The sequence below is a fragment of the Pseudoliparis swirei genome, chromosome 24 (assembly GCF_029220125.1).
Source record: "Pseudoliparis swirei isolate HS2019 ecotype Mariana Trench chromosome 24, NWPU_hadal_v1, whole genome shotgun sequence".
NCBI classification, from domain to species: Eukaryota; Metazoa; Chordata; class Actinopteri; order Perciformes; family Liparidae; genus Pseudoliparis; species Pseudoliparis swirei.
The window spans coordinates 26,113,272-26,124,327 of NC_079411.1; the positions used below are offsets into that span (position 1 = coordinate 26,113,272).

Consider the following 11,056-nt stretch of genomic DNA (forward strand, 5'->3'; position numbering starts at 1 on the left):
TGACATCACCTCCTACAGTTACACGTCGGAGTCTGTTAGCACGACGACAGGTGTTAGCTAACGAGAAGCTGCCGTCAATCACGGCAATGCAAACGCACCTGGTGGCGGAAGGATACGACCCGCAACACGGCCTCCCTCCACGCGCGATGGGTCTTCTTTTTTTAAGTGTTCTTCCGCGAGTGAAAAAGAGGCGAGCAGCAGCACACACACACACACACACACACACACACACACACACACACACACACACACACACACACACACAGGTGTTTATCTTTTCTGGTGACTTTTGAGAACTTTACACTTTGATCTTTCACCTGAGACTTTAAGTTCTGCACAAATCAAACCAATTCATCCTGATAGCGTGTGTAAACACGCCATTTAAAAGGCTCCTCTGTATATTTAGTATTTTAGTATTAGTATTTAGTATTTAGTATTTTTGCACTCGACACTTTACACTCGTCACTTTACATACACTGTCACTTTCAGCCTTGTACTTACACTTACACTTTCTATTGCACTACCTGCTTTCACTACCTGCTACTCCCATTTGTCTGTAGTTTAGTTATTATGTGTATTATATGTATATATGTTAGTATTATGTTCAGAGTTCTTGTACAGTGTGTATGTCATGTTATGTTATGTTATATTATGTGAGGCTATGGTAGTTGTTGTGTGGTGCCTTGTCCTAAGAATTTCAGTGCCCAGTCTGACCCTGTGTCATTCTGTGTATCTGACAATAAAAGACTTGACTTGACTTTGACTTGACTTGTTTTTGTGTTTTATTTTATTTTTTATTAATGCTCTAATGTGCACCCGCTGCTGTGATCGTGAAATGTCCCCACTGTGGGACTAATACAAGAATATCTTATCTTATGTGTGAAGTAATGCATAACTTTATGAATGAATAAAGAGTTACCATATTTTAATTAGACTAACGTTACGCATTGTTGACTTAAAACAAAAAAGTTGGCACAATCTGTCATTACATATTCTCTGGTGCCCTCTGGTGGTGAAATGCAGCAACTTCATCTTAAATATGTTAGAGCTGAGAAGTGTAAAACAAGCTTGTTTTTAACTTAATCATTTGATTTAATAATATTCCAAATAAAATGAAGAAGATGTGCCACAAATATGTATTGTGTATTTTAAATGCTCGTGAAGAAGAAATAAAGCAAGAAGTTCTACTATTCACAATTGGCAAAGTAGAGCTGCTAATCCAAGCTTAAATGTAGAGTGCTCAATATGTGGTGCAGTTTAAGGTCCAGAAAATGTTGACTGTTGCACTTATGCCCCGTATAATGTATTAACTGTCGCTAAAACATAAGCAGGGGGATGTAATAATAATTAAAAAACAGCATTAAATGTCTACCCAACAAAAAACAAAAAAATGTATACAAGACACTTTTTTGCAGCTGCCATCTCATATGAAATAGTATCACTATATTCTAACTAATTCATCGACCTTTAAACTTAGTTTGGACACTGAACATTTAAAAAAAAGTTGCATTAATTGAGGCGTCCATGAATCCTTTATTTTCACAGTACTAAAACAAGTTAAAAGCAACAGCAAAGCAAAAAACATCTGACAGATCAGAGTCAAATCTATTGCTTTGTGTAAAAAAAACACACACAAAAAATGCTTATTCACATCCAGAAAGCGCTGAAACCAATTCAGGTCTCCTGCAGAGTGTCGTGTCACTGCTCCCGCCTCTGAGAGCACCGATGGGATGTGGGATGTGGGAGCGGTCCATCCCGACGGCATGCTCAGACCCTCACCGTCCTGTCGTGAGTTCAGATGCTCCGCAGCAGCCAGTGTGGAGGTGAGATGCCGGACTGGGAGAAGTAGGTCCACCACCACGGTTTCTCCTGGCGCTCCATCCCTCCCTCGCCGACGTCCCGCTCGCCGTCGCGCTCGAAGTGGTTGTACGGGTCGAACCGATCCCACGTGTCCACCGTGGGGAAGAGGTGGTCGTCGATGTCCGGCTCGATGGGAATCTGGGAGGCGGTGAGGATGGAGACGATGGAAATGTGTTTGTTATGTGATGCTGCAGATGGAAATGAGCCGGTATGATGAATGTGGAGTGAAACGAAGAGACGAACCTTCTCCAAGGCGAAGTCGACCCGCCCGGCCTTGTTCATGTGGGGCGGCAGGTGGACCCTCTTGCTGACCCGGGAGTAACCTTTGGCTGTGGCCGTCAGGATGTGAGTCCCGGGATTCAGCAGCCGCCAGTAGTCCCCATCTTCAGCTGGAGGGCAGTCCAGACGATGTGTGTGAGAGAGGAGGTCAAACGGGGTCAGTTGTTGACTATCTGTCTGTTGTCAGGTCTCTGTATGTCTGTTGTTGACTGTCTGTCTGTTATCAGGTCTCTGTCTGTCTGGATCTATCCAATAGTTTTTTTAATACTTCACACAATTTTAAAACTGTTAAATATAGAAGGTAAACTTTTCGTCACCACCAACGGCAGTAAAGGCAATAAACGAAAGATCATCAAAGTTATCCCACCCAAGACATGTATAAAGTATCATGTAGAATGTATGATGTAGAATGTAAAATGTAGAATGTATGATGTAGAATGTGTGATGTAGAATGTATGGTGTAGAATGTGTGATGTAGAATGTGTGATGTAGAATGTATGATGTCAAATGTTTGATGGAGAATGTATGATGTAGAATGCATGATGTAGAATGTATGATGTAGAATGTAGAATGTATCATGTAGAATGTATGATGTAGAATGTATGATGTATGATGTAGAATGCATGATGTAGAATGTATGATGTAGAATGTATGATGTAGAATGTAGAATGTATGATGTAGAATGCATGATGTAGAATGTATCATGTAGAATGTATGATGTAGAATGTATGATATATAATGTAGAATGTATGATGTAGAATGTATGATGTAGAATGTAGAATGAATGATGTAGAATGCATGATGTAGAATGTATGATGTAGAATGCATGATGTAGAATGTATGATGTAGAATGCATGATGTAGAATGTATGACAGGGCTATTCAACTTCAGTAGCAAGTAGGCCGAATCAGAAAATCACGAGGGGTGTGAGGGCCGCACAGAATATTGATAAAATAATGGCTAAAAATGAAAAACAGTCATGTATATTTCCACAGGTAAACAGTCACACACGAAAATGCGTCGGTATTGTGTGGCAAAAGTGTTGCGAACAAGCATCACTATAAACATGTTTCAAAGTGTAAATATCCGCTCAAGGTAACCAGTTGTTTCAGATCCCTTCAACCAAACTGTTCCCATGAAAACATAAGAAATGTGACTTAATGCATCAATATATAAATTATTTGAGTTGAAACTAATATCTGGTGGCACAGCGCACAGACTGCATGTCTTTGAGTGCAGACTCCTTTTGCGTGAAAGGGATCGAAACCAGGTCGGGCGATCTTTTTATTTTTATTTTTTCGAAAATGTATTTCTTCATACGTGGCTGTGATGCACTGCTCACTTATACAATCGTAATCGCCGAAATGGATATGAACGGTGGCTTGAAGATCTCCAGCAATATGTTTGTGAATGTGTGACGAGTCTGGTGAGCGAGACAGAGCCCCGCTGCAGATGTTAAGAGAACACAACGCACGCACGCGCAGGGAAACCAGTAGGTTTGAAAACCAGTAGGGGTGTAACACCGGCAACCAACACGGGTGCGTAACATAAAGATGTAACCATACAGGTTTGGTTGAGGCAACAGTGAAACTCAATGGCTCTGGGTTAGATGTCTCAATGTATAAAAGAGGCGTGTCCGTCAGTTTTATTTTTTCTTACCAAGCTATACTGATTTGCAGGCAGTCTTGCGGGCCAAAGTTAAACTCAAACGGGCCGTATCCGGCCCGCGGGCCGCTAGTTGAATAGGCCTGATGTATGATGTAGAATGTAGAATGTATGATATAGAATGTATGATGTAGAATGTAGAATGTAGAATGTATGATGTAGAATGTATGATGTAGAATGCATGATGTAGAATGCATGATGTAGAATGAGTTTACCTGTGGTGACGTCCTTCCTGATCCCCCTGACGGAGACCGACGCCCCTTTTATTCCATTTCCATCGACGTCCTGGACGACTCCTTTGATCCCTCGATGGACCTGTGAGGCGCCATGGAAAGAAGTATTTACTAATACTTTTATTTTATTAATGATTAAATCGTAAACCTGTGTAACACTCGTCCCATGTAGCTATGCCAGATGATTTCAGTTATAGGTGTAATATTATGGTACTGGGTTTTAAAAGTGATGGTTACCTGTTTTTATAAATTAATCTAACGGCTCCTAACAACCGTTACTCTAGAATTATTAAAACTGAATTAACTGGCGGTGCCTCCAATAGAATGTAATAAAATAAAAGGTTTGTGTCTCTTATTTAGTTAAATTGTATATTGTGTTGTGATTGTATCTAATAACCATTTTTTAAACAGTTCTATAACTTTTACAGACAAAAAATACATTAACTGCCTTGAAATTATAGATATTTATAACAAGTATGCCAAAAACCAGATGATCCCAACACAATAACAGAAACCAAAATGTGTATAAATACCTTATTATTAATAATATTATTATTATATCATTATTTTTCTATTATTGTTATTGTTTTTATTATTATTATATTTTTATTATTATAATATTTATTTTTATTATTATTATTATTTATTTTTAATTGTTATTATTATTATTGATAACGTCTTTTCTGGTCTTACTAATTTTCTCCAAGTATTCCAGCTATTTCTACCTGACAGGTGTGTCTCATTTCTCACTTTTTGATTGTTAAATATTCATCCAACCAAAACCAATTGAATTAAACAATGCATTATAAGAAATATTGCACATATTAATAATAAAAGTTGCTCATGAGCCAGTATAATCATAATAATACTGACCGACTCTATGAAACTGAGCAGAGACTCCTTGTTCCTCTTCCACTCCGGGTAAAGCTCGCCCTCCGATGGGAACTTGTCGCAGCCGAGCTCCACGGTGATCTCCAAACAGTTGGTGTGCAAGTAGTTGAAGTCCGACATACCTGGGAGGGACACAGGTGTGTGGACGATGAGAGGCCCGAGGAGCAAAGAGACGGGTCAGGACACTACGAATAAAAAATAAAAGAAGAAGAGGGATATCTCACCACCGGCGAAACTGTACCACAACGCCCCGTTGATGATGCCCCGGGTTCGGTAAAAAGAGGCTCCGCACCTGTCCGTGTCGTTGTTGGACATGGTGGCGTGGGCGTCGGCATAGGTACGAGCCAGCTGCTTGATGACCTGAGCATGGTGTGTGTGTGTGTGTGTGTGTGTGTGTGTGTGTGTGATGAAAAGAAGAGATATGACAATCCAGCTGTTTAACCCTTTTTTTAAGCCACCGTAAATCCATCCGAGTGAGACATCCGTCCCCCCCCCACCTTTTCGTCGGGTGTGGGCGAGAGCATCCTCTCCTCCTGCGGGTGTCTGGAGAAGTCGAAGGGGTAGGAGACCACCAGATCTCCTCCGTGAAGGCTGGCCGACTGAACGAAGGGCAGAGACCTGATCCACTTCATCACCGCGAAGGTCTCTGGCGCCACCTGCGGACCGAAGATAGGAACACGGTGGATATGGATCTCCTCCGATGAAAGATCTCAATGATTTGTGATGAATATAAACAACGCTCCCCGCAGTACCTTGCCGAACCAGTAGGCGTCGGGGATCGCCATGTGGTCGATGCGGTAGTGCCTGCTGCGGCGGTTCCGGTAGAAAATGGAAGTGAGGTCCGGGAAATTGCGGTTGAGGTCGATGTTCTGGGCGTTGGTCCGTCCGTTGGTCCAGCCGTTCAACAGGTGACCCTGAAACACGCAGGTAGGGGTCACATTGGCACGGTGTAGGGTATCGAGCGACATATATCTGAATGTCAGTCAGAAGAACACGAAGGAGTCCGTTAGAGTTGTGTCGTTACCATGGAGACGAGACCATGTATCGAAGAAGAAGCAAAGAAGCAAATGTTCGAGATGGACAGAACATGCATTTAATTAATGCAATGTACAGAATATGAAAGTAGTTTGGCCTCCATGATCCATCTCTAAAATGTGAGCTTATTAATAAAAGGTACAATATGGCGCCCCGTGCATATAAAAAGGCCTTTATGGAGTAAAGCTGAAGATATCAGGAGTTTGAGTTATCCATACGTTCAGTACACACATGCCGATATGGTTTAGAGAGGCGCAGTAGTGGATGAATACACAACACTTTGAGGAAAAAGGCTGAGTCAGCATTGAGTTCATCGGATTCTCTGGTTAGTGGAAAACCGCGTGATCGGTGGAAGTCGTGGAGGCTTGAGTCGTCTACATCCAGGAGCTTAAAATTAACAAATTACCAATTTTGTAGCCCAACAAATCTTCACAATTCATCTTCATCGATCTCAATACCAACATTTTGTTATCAATCTTAGAGGAGAACAAAGTCTGCTCTTCATCCTTCAGATGTACCACGATGAAGCAAAATGTCTTCTTTTTTCAAGATATATATTTTTAATTGACATCCCTCTTTATATGTGGTTCTCAAATGGGGGTGTGTGTACCCCTAGTGGTACGTGAAGGTACTCCAGGGGGAACGTGTACCCCTAGTGGTACGTGAAGGTACTCCAGGGGCTACGTGTACCCCTGGGGGTACGTGAAGGTACTCCAGGGGGAACGTGTACCCCTAGTGGTACGTGAAGGTACTCCAGGGGGAACGTGTACCCCTAGTGGTACGTGAAGGTACTCCAGGGGGAACGTGTACCCCTAGTGGTACGTGAAGGTACTCCAGGGGGAACGTGTACCCCTAGTTGTACGTGAAGGTACTCCAGGGGTACGTGTACCCCTGGGGGTACGTGAAGGTACTCCAGGGGGAACGTGTACCCCTAGTGGTACGTGAAGGTACTCCAGGGGTAACGTGTACCCCTAGTTGTACGTGAAGGTACTCCAGGGGCTACGTGTACCCCTAGTGGTACGTGAAGGTACTCCAGGGGGTACGTGTACCCCTAGTGGTACGTGAAGGTACTCCAGGGGGTACGTGTACCCCTAGTGGTACGTGAAGGTACTCCAGTGGGTATGTGGACGCCTAGTGGTACGTGAAGGTACTCCAGGGGGTACGTGTACCCCTAGTTGTACGTGAAGGTACTCCAGGGGGTACGTGTACCCCTGGGGTACGTGAAGGTACTCCAGGGGGAACGTAAAATTTGAAAAACATTTTTTTTCATAAGCGTCCATTAGAAAAATCATTTAAAAATAGAATATCAGTGTAAGTCCATAACGAGAATTGTATATATTCTACATAAAATCAGACACTGATGGCACAGCGCTTTGTATTCAACCAAAAATGGCTAGTTAGGGGGTACTATATATTTCACAGGGGGTACATCACTGAAAAAAGGTTGAGAACCACTGTTCTAACCCTCTGAAGAGTTCCTCATTCCTCCACTTCCACTTCCACTTCCACTTCCATGCCACAAGCCCAACAGACAATGAGATAGAGAGCGGATAAAAGCAATGTTGTCTTTACTTCCTGCTCGGCGAGCTCCGGGTCACTGTTATTATCCTCTACCTCTGAGGCCGCCAGCTCGTAGCCGTCCGGGTTCATGGAGGGCAGAATGTGAACGCGGGTGGTGTTGATAATGGTCTGTATCCGCTGGTTACCAAGAAGGTACTCTGAACACAGGTACTGGGCCAGGTAGATCACCAGCTGGCGGCCCAGCACCTCGTTGCCGTGCATGTTGGCCACCAGCTTGATCTCCGGCTCCACTAAACAGACAGGAACGTCACAGTTCAAGGGACAGTAACGCATATTGTCCACAAGGGGGCAGCAGAGCGAGGGGTAAAAACACAATATTTACATATGATATTATCCCTTTTTTTAAAGTTTCCAATGTGCACATCCAGGAGACACATATAGCCACATTAGCATTAATTTGGTGAACATTCATCAGTATTCATCCGATGTTCACTCTCCCTTTGGCTCTGTTTTGGTCTCCATCAGCTCCTGAGGGATAATACTTGTTTCTTTAGCAGCTAAATGCTCCGCTATGTTCACCAGTTAACTCTTTGTGTCTGCTGTCTGGTGGCGGGGAGGTAGTGAAACACTACCATTCAAAAGTTTAAAGTCACTTAGAAATGTCCTTATTTTTCAAATAAAAGGACTATTTGTTTCCATAAAGATAACATCAAATTAATCAGAAACACTCTCTCTACATAGTTAATGTGGTAAATGTCTATTCTCTGGTTCTTTATGAAGTCTTTCCATAGATGTGTAGAGGCCCATCTCCAGTGTTATAATGGCACATTGTGTTATCGCCTTAGAAGACGAACGGATGGGTCGAAAACCCTTGAAAATTCTTTTTATGTGAGCACAGCTGAAAACAGTTATGCTGGTGAGAGAAGCTATAACACTGGCCTTCCTTTGAGCGACAAGAAGAACAACATTACTATTTCAAATAAAAAACATTATTTATAACCATGTCTATGTCTTGACTATATTTTATATTCATTTGATAAATAAAAGTGTGAGTTTTCATGGAAAAAACACCAAATTGTCCCCAAATGTCCCCAAACTTTTGAACAGTAGTATATACACTACCGTTCAAAAGTTTGGGATCACTTAGAAATGACTTTATTTTTCAAAGAAAAGCACTGTTTTTTCAATAAAGATAACATTAAATTAATCAGAAATACACTCTCTACATTGTTAATGTGGTAAATGACTATTCTAGGTGGAAGTGTCTGGTTTCTAATGAAATATCTCCATAGGTGTATAGAGGCCCATTTCCATCAACTATCACTCCAGTGTTCTAATAGTACATTGTGTTTGCTAATCGCCTTAGAAGACTAATGTCTGATTAGAAAACCCGTGCAATTATGTTAGCACAGCTGAAAACAGTTATGCTGGTGATATAAGCTATACAACTGGCCTTCCTTTGAGCTTGAAGTTTGTAGAACAAAATTAATATTTCAAATATGAATCATTATTTCTAACCTTGTCAATGTCTTGACTATATTTTATATTCATTTGATAAATAAAAGTGTGATTTTTCATGGAAGACATGAAATTGTCTGGGTGATCCCAAACTTTTGAACAGTAGTATATATATATATATATATATATATATATCCATACTCACGTAGCTCGTGCTGTCCCGGGTTGTCGCTGAACTCCATGACCAGCAGTTCTCGGCCTTCCGTGCTGCGCCCGATGCTGTAGACGCGAGAGATATGGGCGCACTTGGCCGCCGTCCTCTTCAGCAGGCTGTACATCTGGGCGTTGGAGGTGTACGTGAACTGGATGATGGTGCTGGGTTCTTCGGGCAAACGGCTGGACATCTCCAGCTCCTGTCTGGCTGGAGGAGGGACAGCGAGAGGAGAGAGAAGGAAGCTTCGTTTGGTTTCACGTGATGGAATCGGTCCACATAGCACACAACAGCGTGACCTTCGCCCAGGGGTCATACACACGTTGACCAATGGGTGTCCAGGACTTTAAACCACTGAAAAAACACTGTGAAATCTCGGTGTGTACATGGCAGTGGGTTATCCCAGAGCTGCTGTTGCTATGGCGACCAAACTTTTCAATTTCCACCGCGAGTATGCCGGCTTACATTTTGAGCGTCTTTCTTTAAAAAAATATATTAATTAATTCAAACTCGGCGTAAACGAACATCTGAATAAAACACATTTCCAGGACTTTTCCAAAAGTTCAGTGATTAAAAAAAATAATTCACAGACTTTTTCCATTTTTAAATACCTGGAATTTCCAGATTTTCCATGAACGTATACGGACCCCGTTTACCTCTCAGCCCCGCCAGAGGGTCGAAGCAGCCCTCCTCTTGACTGGCGAAGAAGCGATCGCAATCCAGGAAGTAGGGCCAGGCCATCTCGATGGCTTCGAAGGCGTGGCCGCAGTCCCTCCGCAGGGCGTCGCACGTGCTGCGACACGGCTTGATCATCTTGTCGTCGCGGCACGGCGAGGCGACGACCGAGCAGCCCAGCAGGCGGATCTCGGGGGAGCATTCCCCGTTGAGGAGGCCGTGGATGACGCTCAGCAGGAGGTACTCGGGCCCGGACTCCGCGTCCATGCGACTCCGGTGGCCGAGGATGTTTGGAAATATGGTTCTGCGGGGCGGTGCCAACAATCAGTTTGGATAGACATCGACATAATGAAAGTAATTGTTTAAGAATGTGTATGTATTGTTGGTCAGTACCAACCTCAACCCACCCACCTAGAGTAGTCCATGTCATTACAGTAGCCCAGGTTGAGCTCTGTACAGGAAGCTGTGGGAAAGAGGAGGCAGAGAAATTATTATGTGTAAAGATTCAGTTCATTTTGTTCATTTAGCAAAATATCACAAATTACAAATTAGCCTCAGAGGGTTTTACGATCCGTACACATACGACATCCCTGACCTTTGACCTTTCACATCGAATCAGGAAAAACTGCCCAAAGAAATAGAAAATAAACCTTTCAGCGGGAAAAAATGGAAGAACCCTTCAATGACTTGTTTAAGATGAAGGAACTTGTTTTCAGGTTAAATAACTTGTTTTAAGATGAAGGAACTTGTTTGAACCTTACCTAGAAGCTCGTCTCCTGGATGACACGTCTGCTGCGCGGCGCTCCACGAGCTCCTCGTCATGGACAGGAACAGCACCAAAAGTCCCGGATGCATGTTGTTGGAGTCCGTCGGGGTCTCGCGACCTCTGAGTTCTGTGGGCCGGAGGATCGAGACCACCACGAACCGGCACGGAACACCTCCTTCCTTTGTCTGAGCCGAGGAGCATCCCGGACTCCAGGAGCCAGCGCGGCGCAGTGCGCGCTGCGAGCGATCATATTACACCGCGCGGAGTGTGTGTGTGTGTGTGTGTGTGTGTGTGTGTGTGTGTGTGTGTGTGTGTGTGTGTGTGTGTGTGTGTGTGTGTGTGTGTGTGTGTGTGTGTGTGTGTGTGTGTGTGTGTGTGTGTGTGTGTGTGTGTGTGTGTGTGTGTGTGTACAGGGGGGCGGGGGGACGCGGGAAAGACTTGTGGCTTGGGGGGGGGGGCCGG

General features: G+C 43.5%; 1 protein-coding gene across 1 annotated transcript; it reads right to left on the bottom strand.

Annotated features, from left to right (window-relative positions):
* Positions 1-1,513: 1,513 nt before the first annotated feature.
* On the bottom strand, positions 1,514-10,801 carry cpz (carboxypeptidase Z). The gene is made up of 12 exons (XM_056409994.1): positions 10,590-10,801; positions 10,240-10,291; positions 9,810-10,132; positions 9,148-9,363; positions 7,536-7,774; positions 5,681-5,842; positions 5,426-5,584; positions 5,153-5,288; positions 4,911-5,050; positions 4,020-4,119; positions 2,104-2,249; positions 1,514-1,998 (listed from the first exon to the last, which is right to left on the bottom strand). Exons 1-12 carry the CDS (start codon positions 10,681-10,683, stop codon positions 1,795-1,797), a joined length of 1,971 nt encoding a protein of 656 aa, XP_056265969.1. The 5' UTR covers positions 10,684-10,801; the 3' UTR covers positions 1,514-1,794.
* Between the last annotated feature and the right edge of the window lie 255 nt (positions 10,802-11,056).